Source organism: Salvia miltiorrhiza, chromosome 5 (genome assembly GCF_028751815.1).
Source record: "Salvia miltiorrhiza cultivar Shanhuang (shh) chromosome 5, IMPLAD_Smil_shh, whole genome shotgun sequence".
Classification (NCBI taxonomy): Eukaryota; Viridiplantae; Streptophyta; class Magnoliopsida; order Lamiales; family Lamiaceae; genus Salvia; species Salvia miltiorrhiza.
Window position 1 is genome coordinate 25,129,947 of NC_080391.1, and position 11,565 is coordinate 25,141,511.

Sequence of the window (11,565 nt, forward strand, 5' to 3'; positions counted from 1 at the left end):
GACCGCATGAGCTTGGTGGGAGACGTGTTTTAGGGTTTGACGGCTGGGCCTTGTAACTTTGTCATTCTAGGCTGACAATAACCATTGGGCCGTATGCGATATATCCAGCTTGGTTGTGGACTCAAGTCGGTCTATAGCTTTCCATGCAAGATGGACCAATCTGTTGGACCAATTGGACTTTTTAGGATCATGCCAGGTTGGCGAACTAATTTGATGGGTTTGGGCCAAGTGAGAATTATTCAACCGAGCTGTTGAGGCAAGTTGGACTTGAAGTGGGGTAGTCGTCCTGGGTCGGTCTAGATTGATCTTGAGATAAGTATAACTTGACTTATCAGGCTGGGCAAACAAGTTTTCTTAAGTAATTGGGTCAGCCCCGTTACTGATCCAAGTTGGTTCGAAGTTTGTCGGGCTGGATTGACCGGGCTGTTTAGCTTTTTGTTCCAGCCTGGAATGTTAATTGGGCTTGAGTCAAGTTGACGAATTTTGCCCACTATATTTTATAGGTTAAGCTTTGGTTTTATTTTAGCGCAATCCTATATATATTTATATATATATATATATATATAATTAAATATGATTCACCTTTTGATTTTATTCGATTTTTACAAAACTCAACCGAACCGAATTGAACTGAAAAATTGAATTCTTTTGAAAAATCAAACTGAATCAAATCGAAAAAATCGAACCACATTTCAAAATTTTAGTTTGAATCAGTTCAGTTATTCGATTTCGGTTATGTTGCTCATCCCTATGTACAATGCAGAGAGCCTTCTTGAGACTTCTACAGAGATGAGCCTTTCGTTAGAACCACCCTCTCTACAATGGAGACTTTATAGAGGGGTGTATAAATGTTAATATTATTTTGTAAAAATTGAATTTTAGATAAATACTATTAAATTTTAAATTACTTTTTATTAAATTTAAATTCAAAAATCATAGTAATTAAATAAAAAAAAATAGAAATTACAATAAACAATAATTAAAGTAAAAAAAAATAGTAAAAATTATATGTTGGGTCCCGGAAGGTCACTGAACTGGTGTATGCGGGGGAGGGGGATACACCAGTGAACTATTTTTAAAAATCTTTTGCAAAACTGAAGTGAGTATCAACTAATACTGAAAGAGTATAGACTGAAGTCAACAGTCAAAGATATTTTAGTTTAGAAAGAGGTTTAGACTGATACTGAAATTTGATTTCAATTCAGGCACAGAGCATAAATTGATAATCCACGTAAGGTTTCAGTCTAGAATTTGAAATCAGATGAGTGTTATAAATCTTACTGACTATCCAAGGATTTGTTAGTTAGACTGATAATACCAACAGCGGAAATAAACTTTAGAAATAGCCTTTGTGATTAACATTTTGTCAGCTTTTAAGTTTCACTTTTCAGTTAACTAGTTTCAGTTAGATAAGGAGTTTGAACACATCAGAAGAAAAGAATTAACTAAAAGTGACAAACAACACATCAATTTTTACGTGGTTTGGAAAACAAGTTCCTACGTCCACGGCCAGCTGATCAAACTGACAATCACTCTGGGCTTGTGCTTACGGGTGCACAGCAAACCTTAAACTGAAACAGCAGGGTTTCAGTGTCAATACACTGGATTGAACTTCTCGTCTCCTTCTCAACTCGCAGTTGCAAAGACAACAGACGTCTTGCTTGCGGGGGCTAAAAATTCTTAAGTTCGGACAATAGTCTAGAACTCTCTCTCTCTCTCAAACTCTCTTTTCGCTCTTTTAAAAAGGGTTCGAATAACAACTAGATTACTGAGAACAGACTCTCAGTAATCGAAACTTAGGCTAAAGGTTTATAATGAAATTGCCTAAGAATGTAAGAGAATTTAAATAAACAATAAACATCTTGGAACTTCAGTAAATTGTCTATTAAATATCATTTCATTACATTTTAAATAAAAATGACATTAGTTTTTTATATTGGAGGTGAGAATTCACATGAAATAGCTACACCACTTGAAAAAAATTATTACTTGTGTTTGTGTTTAAGTGTTTGAGTATTTTGAATTTGTGATGGTGAGTGGTGGTCGGTCCTCATATATATATATATATATAGAATCACTATTTTAAATTCTTCATTTAAGATCAATTTCAAGGAAATTAATTGCATTTTATGTGAATATACATATTGATATTTCACATCATATTTTTCATTTATAATCAATGATTTTTTTTTTTTAAATATGGCCAATCGACCGGCCGGCCAGATGTTTTTCACGGCTGACCACGTTTTTTTTCTTCAAAAGTTTGTTTCTAGTGCCAATAAGAAAATATTAATTTTTAATATTTATATTTGATTGATTAGGGTGTTTTATTAGTTCATCTACAAAGGTTTGATTTAATTAAAAAATAAACAATCATAGTGTCAATGGATCATTTTTTACTTTTAACAAATAGTATGCACATTAAATATTACGATGCGTATAAATTATATTATGCGCATAAATCGTATTATAATTATAAACATACCATTATGCGTATAAATCGTATTATGAACATTTTCCTTTTATAATATTAAAAGTTACCAGTACAATACAAGCTAGTTACCTATTAATATTGATATTAGTTTTAAGTGTTATTTATAAAATAATATCATAAATTGCATAAAGCATAATTGTATAATATACTATTATACATCAAATAGTATTATGTGCATAAATAGTATGCACATTAAGTGCTCGTTTGGTTCAAGTAGAGGAATGGAAAGGGAATGGAATCAAATAAAGGAGTAGAATGGTAACAATAACCATTATTTTTATTAAGTGTTTGGTTTAACAATGGAAATGAAACATTAGTGAGGGATTCCTTTTCTTTTGTTTCCCCTCTATTTTGAGGGGTTACAAATTGGGTGATATGATTACCCTCAAGTAAGGGTAATGATTATCTCATTATCCAAACCAAACAACAAGTAATGAATTCAATTACTTGATTTCTTTTCCAATCTTTAAAAACATCCAATCAAACGTGAGCTAAATATTTACAAAACGATGCGCATAAATCGTATTATACACATAATAGTATTATGGGCATATTACTTCCCGCATAAAATAAGGTTTTTGTCAAATAAAACAAATGACAAGCATCTCTGTACAATGAAGTTTTCAAATTTAATAATCAAACTCTCAATGACTTGTACTTCTATGACACAATCACAAATTTTACATTCCAGATAAATAATACTCCCTCCGTCCTTATAAAAAAAGTATTTATTTATAAATGGTACGAATTTTAATAAAGTAATTGAATATGTTGTAAGTGGAGTAAATGTATCACTTTATTGTAAGTGAAAAATAAACTGAATACATTTTATGACAACAGAGGAAGTAAAAAAGATAAAAATGTATGAAATGTAACAAATTTAGAAAATGGGAATATTTGGCACCAAGGGCGGAGCTAGGGGTGGGATAGGGGGGTCACTGGGCCCTTGAGATTTTAAAAAATAGTAAGGGTATTTTCGCAATTTTATATTAAAAATAAAAGAAATAGGAGTATGATGTTATCTTCATCATTATCGTGTTGAGCTATTTTATATTATATTCTGTATTTGCACTATAATTTTCAATATTTAGTAATTTTATTGCAAACTACGTCGTAATATGAATATTACGTGGATAACTAATTCACATAAACTTCAAGTCAACAATTCGATGACCGAAAAAAATGGGGGGACGAAATTGCGAAAAATTGAAAAGATGGTGATTTAATTCGTCACATTTCAAAAGTCACGTAATTCGAAATAGTTCATTATTTTATTTGCCAAAACCCCAAGTTTTATCCTTATTGATTTTTTGAAGTTGTTTTATATGAACTTGAAAATATGTTTGAAATATATTTTTTGTAATTTAAATGATATTATAATTACGTTAATGATTATTATTTATTTTTAATTTAATTCATTTTATTTTTTTATTTTTTCTTTTTTTAATAATTTAATTCAAATTTTTTTGTAATCCCCCTAAATCGAAAGTCAAATCAAAAGTCTGGTTACATTCACAAAAATGGGTAATTTAAAAAGTTCTTTTTTTTTGTTCAAGACATAGTTCAAGTGGTAAAATTGGGGCATTATATATTAAAAACCTCTTTCGATAAAAAAAAAAACTCTTTTTCTTTCTTATTAACAGATTATTTATCTTATTTAATATATTTATTTCCTCAAAATTAGGTGGAAAAATATTACATGATGCACGGTTACTGTGGATGGCAAACTGAAATGGACAGAAGTCTACGCTTACTATAAATATGATTACTGTGCAACCTGAAGAGTGAGCACTAAACACACTGAGCTCAAGCAATTGTTTCCCTTTCTTAGCTTCTGTTCGATAAATGCGCTCCATTTGAATCGGATTCCAGTTGCATCGTGGAATTCGCATATCGCCTTTTTATCTAGGTTTAATCCGACGCTTTCTTTGAATCCGAATCGATCGGCGAGCTGAAACGATGGCGTTTTGGTGGCCGCTGGTGGTTATCGCCTTTGCCTTCGCGATCTGCAAGTTCCTGCTCATGCTCATTCCGCCAAATGTGCCTTCGATCGACGTCGACGCCTCCGATGGTGAGTGTTCATGCTTGATTTTATCTTTGATTTTGGTGTTTTTTACTCGTAGTGCTGTGTTGTGCGCGGAGCTAATCCCTTATGCACGGTTTTGTGGTGGCAGTGCTGGACGATGGGAGTCAGACCAAGGAAAACAGCTTCATCTATGTAAGTTTTACATATGACGTCGCCACCCCCCCCCCCCCCCGGTCCGCACCACAATAGTTTATTAGTTATTTGTATTTTCCATTAATATGTTGCTGTCCACTTCTTTTAGTGATTGATTTTACTGTCAAGAGATTCGATATTTTCTAAGGTTTTTTGTGGAAAAGAAAATCAGATTAGTTTCTGAATTTGAAACCAGAAAATTGTATTTACTGATCTTTATGATCAGAGAATATTCTGGCGGTTCAGAAAAATCGAATTAATATCATGTAAATATCATTTGAGGCAGTACCAGACAGACTTCATGTATTGAAGCCTCAGAATTATTTATAAGCAAATATTCCAGCTAGACAATTGTTTATCATTTCTCAAAATTTCTTCTGAATTACGAATGAACAACAGAGGAACTGTATTTACTGAATTTCTACTACGCACACTTGTGTTTTGGTTCTACACTACATTAGGTTGTGCCACTGGGCCTTCATAATGTTCGAAATATTTATTGTGTGTTGTTGAATTTGAGTGATTCTGACTGCTGCCATGCTATACACTCAAACATCAATTCTCATGTAAGCTGTCAACCTATTGCAGATTCCCTCAAGAAGACAGACAGATAAAGTCCAATGCTATGAGCCTGCAACAATGAAATATCTTGGCTATTATCCTGCATTGAAGACTGATGAGGTTGTTTTGTCTGGATAGTGTTGACTCCATTGACTTCAATGTTTAATTTAGACACTTCAATTCATATTGAAAAATGTGAACTGTTGAGTTTTTGGCCCTTCTACTAGAATATAAACTGCTAATTGCTAAAAGAATGTGTGGATTTTACTGATCGACTTTGACTTGAGTCATTAACAGGCTCATACATACACAGACAATTTTTTTTAATTGAGATTAGCCTTCCAAGTTCCAACCTAGTGATATTTACTGGAAAACTTTGAGCTTTTGTATTGTGAAATTGTTGCCTTTGCTGGATTATCTTGTTTGTATTCTTCGTTAGATGTATAAAAACTTGCGAGCACATTGCAGCATAATAAATGTTTCGCTCAAATTGACCTAGTGAAGAAATGTGCTTAGGTGAAGGAGCGTGTAGCACAGGCTAGGAAGGCTCAAAAGGCATGGGCGAAAAGTAGCTTCAAGAAAAGGCGCCAGTTTCTGAGGATACTTCTGAAGTATATTATTGATCACCAGGCACTTATATGCGAGTAAGGGCTCTTTTCCAGCCTTTTTTAAACTGATACTGATGGAAGTTAGAGCTTTGCAATGTTAATAGGAATTTGTTAGGATGACTGCATCTAAAATGTTGATTGGATAATTCGAATTGTAAGGTTCTAATGTGAGAAGTCAGTTAGGCTTGAAGTGAGAAATATCCTTTTCAAAACAAATTCATCAGTGCATAAGTGAGAATATAAGGAAAATTGTTTCTATTTTAAAGAAGTTGTACATTATAAACTTGTTTCATCGAGGATATGATGTGGGCTGTGAATTTGTTGGTGAAGTCTATTCTGTGAACTTCACTAAGAAAATTGAATAGCTCTGACTGCTTGGAATCTATTTGCTCTTTCTAATTTCAGCATTATCTCAGGGGAACCACAGTTCTGCTTTTATCTTTACTCTTTTTCATTGTTTCCTGTTTCTCTATTCTATGAACTTTATTACTTACTTGTGCGACACTTCAAATAGAGTTTCTTCACGCGATACTGGAAAGACCATGATCGATGCTTCTCTAGGAGAAATTATGACTACCTGTGAGAAAATCACTTGGCTTCTAGCAGAGGGTGAAAAATGGCTAAAACCTGAATATAGGTACATTACTTTCCTGTTTTTCTTGCTTTTCTGGGTAATAATTAATGTATCAAACTCTTGCTTCTCTGGCGAAGTATTAAACTTGAATTGTCTCATATTAGGGCTTGATGGTGATCACTTGATCTTGCTTGACACTGTTACTTCTACAATCTTTTTATGGTTGCATGATTGTTCAACTATATTCATATGTTCTGACCATCCAATTCAGATCTAATGTTAGTTTAAAACTAAGGTCCTATGGCTCTAAGGCTCTTAGAGTTTTCATTATCTTACTGGTATTCAGGAGCTTAAGATCATCCATTTATATTCCATTTTTAAATAATAAATGCAGGTCATGTGGAAGATCAATGCTTCACAAGACAGCCAAGGTGGAATTTCATCCCCTTGGTGTTATTGGGGCCATTGTTTCATGGAACTATCCATTTCACAACATATTTAATCCAATGCTTGCAGCGGTATTCTCAGGAAACAGCATTGTGATTAAGGTATTTTCTCTTTTCGTTTGATTTTCGAGTATGTGTATTTCTGTCACATATTCCAAGCTTCTGAAGTGCTTGTGCATCTATTACTTCCTCGTTCATGGTTTAGAAACTTCCTTTGAAAGCACTAACTGATTTTATCTAGATTCTGCTACTTTTGTTTGCTAGTCTCAAGTTCTTCCATTACTTGTAGAATATTTTTTTCACATAATCAGAGTAGGCTCCAACTCCCCAGATGTACAGAAACTTTAATTATAATTAAAGACTTTCGCCTGTAATTGTAGATTTTAGTTATCATTCCTCTGCTTCATGGGTTTCTTCATAGTTTGTCTGTATAATTAAATGGAAGGTTTAATATTATCAGAGTGAGTCCACCTAGGACCCGAAGGACTGATGTCAAAACTTCGATCTAGTGCTTTATTACTTGCCTGCACAAAAATTTACTTCCTCCTATAAGGGGACACAGCTGATTACAATATCAACGCTACAAAACCTCCTTATCAAAGACTTTCTCTTGAGGATGAGGGTTTTATGCTGTAGGTTTCAGAACATGCAAGCTGGTCAGGATGTTTTTATTTGCGTATAATCCAAGCTGCCCTCGCTGCTGTTGGAGCTCCAGAAAATTTGGTTGAAGTTATTACAGGGTATGCTTCTGTAACTTAGTATCCTAGAACAAGCTTGTTCTTGGTTAATTTAATGTGGATTCCAATTTCCTGCCAGGTTTGCAGAGACAGGCGAAGCTTTAGTTTCTTCAGTTGACAAAATGATATTTGTTGGATCACCAGGTGTTGGTAAAATGGTTGGTATCTCGTGAGAAAAATCCTTAATATGTAACAAAACTACATCTATTCTCTTAGCCAGATATGTATAAAGTTATTTACAATAACTTAAAAATTTCTCTATCACCATCATCATCATCATCATCTTTGTTGATACTGCAGATAATGAGAAATGCTGCAGACACACTGATACCAGTTACCCTTGAGCTTGGCGGAAAAGATGCATTTATTGTTTGCGAGGATGTTGACGTGCCACATGTATGAACAAGCAATTATTTTGCTCTAGATTTAAGCATTTAGCATTCACAATAAATTAAACATCTTGCACCTGAACCTGCAGTATGCAAGAATTTAATGAGCTATAACTTTTTTAGGTTGTTCAAATTGCCGTAAGGGGCGCTCTACAATCAAGCGGCCAGAACTGTGCTGGGGCTGAGAGGTTTTATGTTCACAAAGACATTTATGCATCATTTGTTGCTGAAGTTGTCAAAATTGTAAAATCTATTACTGCTGTAAGTCCTACATTCCCTTCAGTCATGATTGTCTGTGATATCAAAATCAATTACCACTTCACCACAAACATAAGTGTGATTACCATCAAGGAGAAGTACTTCTCCATTGATTGTTTATTAGTTCGACTTGTATGTCTGATGGAGAATCTTCTTTGCAGGGCCCTCCACTTGTTGGAAAATATGACATGGGAGCCATATGCATGCAAGAGCATTCTGAAAAGCTTCAGATTCTGGTGAACGATGCCCTCGAGAAAGGAGCTGAGATTGTTGGTCGAGGAAGTGTTGGGAATATCGGTGAAGGGGCTGTTGATCAATACTTCCCTCCTACTGTGATTGTAAATGTCAACCACACAATGAAACTGATGCAAGAAGAGGTACTATAATTTCATAATAGTTAATCATTGGACTTTTCTGAATTAAAAGGTGTGTTGATGTATTTTAAAAATTGTAATTCACACGCAGGCTTTTGGACCTATTATGCCAATCATGAAATTCAGTACTGATGAAGAGGTAGTCAAACTTGCTAATGACTCGAAGTATGGACTTGGTTGTGCTGTATTTTCGGGCAGCCAGCGGCGAGCAAAAGCAATAGCTTCTCAAATACACTGTGGAGTTGCAGCGATTAATGACTTTGCGTCATCATACATGTGTCAGGTAACACTATAATCTATAGGTGACTGCATTATAAATAAGGACATACTAATCTGAACCCTCATCTGCATTTTTGTATTCTGGGGTGTTTCTTTTGAATGATAGTATAGATAGATTATAACATAGCCTAACCCACAGATGGATTGAACACTTTTGAGCTTGTTCAATCGTGTAATCGTTCAAATATATACTCAATCATATGTATTGTCAATCTAATCTATCCTTCAAAGTACACACCCCCTTATAGTTCGTGCCACAGTGGTTCAAAGTGCAATTTTTGATGTGGTTTGGTGTGCCACAGTCCCTTCCATTTGGTGGTGTAAAAGACAGTGGGTTCGGAAGATTCGCTGGTATAGAAGGGCTGCGCGCTTGCTGTCTTGTTAAGTCCGTAGTGGAGGACAGGTGGTGGCCGCTTGTGAAAACCAAGATACCAAAGCCTATTCAGGTTAAGATTGAAAACCAGATTTTAGTTGATATATTTATTATGGTGGTCTTATTTTAACTTGTTTGTCAGTACCCCATCTCGGAGAATGGGTTTGAGTTTCAAGAATCACTGGTGGAAGCACTGTATGGTTTGAATGTGTGGGATCGTCTACGGGCATTGGTGGATGTGCTGAAAACCCTTTCTGAACCCAACGCTTCCAAGAGCAATAAAAGAACGGACTGAACTCACTCCAGAGGTTTGTCTTAAATCTTCGCCGTGAACCACTTGCTCTTTCTTAACATGACTCAGTTTTGCTGCTTGTGACTAATTTTTAGTCTGTATATTCTGGCACTCATAAAAAATGCTTGCCTCTTCTAATAACTTTCCTTTAGGAGAATGCATCTCGTTTTTCCTCTGTTGCTATTTTTCAGTCTCTCATTGTTAGTTTTTTTGTTTTCTTTCTTAAAATTTCAATTTCTTGTATTTTAATTTAACTTTACAATTATTAATTAGGATTGATAATAATTATAATTAGGAATTTAGGATTGATTATATCTAATTAATAGTTAGCATTTAAATTTTAGTAGTAGATGTTTACTTTTCATAATTCATAAAATTTATGGTTGAGTTTTATCGTCATTATTAAGATGTCTCTAATCTCACATTTTAGTGGAATACAAATTAAGTAAAATTAACTCAAATAATAAAAATGGTCAAAAGCTTGGAAATATCTCAAAGTTTTAATTCAGTGAAATACAAATCAAGCAAAATTAATTTAAATGATAAAAATTATTTAAGGGCTTTCATATATCTCAAAGTGATTTAAATATTATTTTTATCTATCTAATTTCAAAAATAAGTGCTCCCTTAATAGTTAATTATAAGGATTACTTATTCCACAATAATAATTATACCCCTCCGTTCCGCAAAGCTTGATTGTCTCATGTAACTTGATCAAATTTTTTATATGGTATTTTTTTTTTCCTTTATTCATCTTTTCATTTTTTCACCTATCACACTTAACACACTAAATACTAGCTCCTTAAAATTTGTGCTAAAAAAAAGTGATCAAGTTTCACGGGACGGAGGAAGTAATATGCTCATCTATCAGCAAAAAGTGAAGCTTCTTTTTTACCATTTTGATCAATTTACAACAAATGTAGTGTTTTCATTTTATAAGCATATTCTTATATTTTCAGCTAATTCATATTCAAATTACCCAAATAATTTATCTAACAAACTATTTAAAAATTATGGATATTTCTCGTAAAATATACTCCCTCCGTCCGCGATATTGTTTCCACGTTGTGAACAGCGTGAGTTTTAAGAAAAGTGGTGGATAGAAGTAAATAATAGAAGATATTGTAGTGAGTGGAGTTTGGGTCCCAAAATAAAGGTATTTTTTAATGAAAATATAAGGGTAAGAGAATAAAGTGTTATGTGTACCTAGGGGTGAGCATCGGTTCGGTTCGGTTCGGTGCAAAACCGAACCAAAAACCCAAAACCGAAAACCGAACCGATCCTAAAAAACGGCACCAAACCGCACCAAGACAAAGTGTCAAACCGAACCGGCAAAATTGTCGGTTTCGGTTCGGTTTTCGGAACCGATACCTTTTTCAATTGGCCGATTGGCCCCGCACTGAAAGGGAACGCCGAGAAGGGGGATGCGTCTGGCCGCCGAGAAGTCGACTAGGTTGCCGCCGGAAGAGGGACGCCGGCGCCGCTGGAAACTGGAAGCCGAGTCTTGGCAGGCGAGCCGGCGACGCGGACGACTGGAGTAGGCGACGCGGACGTCTGGAGTACACGACGCCGACGACGGGCGAACGGCGGGCGGACGCCGGAGACTGGAGAGAGAGGCTGGAATGGAAGGGAGTGAGAGGCTGAAAGTCTGGAACTGGAGTCGGCGACGCGACGCTGACGACGGGCGGACGGCAGGCGGACGCCGGAGACTGGAAGGAGAGGCTGGAATGGGCTCACTCCGAGGCTGGAAGTCTGGAACTGCCGAACTGGAGGCGAAAAATTGAAAAGGAGATTGGAGAGTGAGAGAGCGGCGCCTAGGTTAGGCAAAAATTGAAAAGAAGCTACAGAGAGAAGTCGCTAATTGAAGAAGATAGTGTTTTAATTACACTTAGGTTTTCTTAGATAATAAAATATATATTATAAAATATAAATATTTAATAAAATATTATTATTTGTCGGTTC

The 11,565-nt window shown here is 35.1% G+C and overlaps 1 protein-coding gene across 1 annotated transcript; it reads left to right on the forward strand.

Moving 5' to 3' along the window:
- Positions 1-4,269: 4,269 nt before the first annotated feature.
- On the forward strand, positions 4,270-9,779 carry LOC131024231 (aldehyde dehydrogenase 22A1-like). The gene is made up of 14 exons (XM_057953743.1): positions 4,270-4,565; positions 4,669-4,712; positions 5,301-5,393; positions 5,790-5,917; positions 6,396-6,518; positions 6,850-7,003; positions 7,538-7,641; positions 7,718-7,796; positions 7,939-8,034; positions 8,151-8,288; positions 8,447-8,662; positions 8,751-8,942; positions 9,241-9,384; positions 9,454-9,779. The coding sequence occupies exons 1-14, from the start codon at positions 4,454-4,456 to the stop codon at positions 9,604-9,606; spliced, it is 1,776 nt and encodes a 591-aa protein (XP_057809726.1). The 5' UTR covers positions 4,270-4,453; the 3' UTR covers positions 9,607-9,779.
- Positions 9,780-11,565: the final 1,786 nt, after the last annotated feature.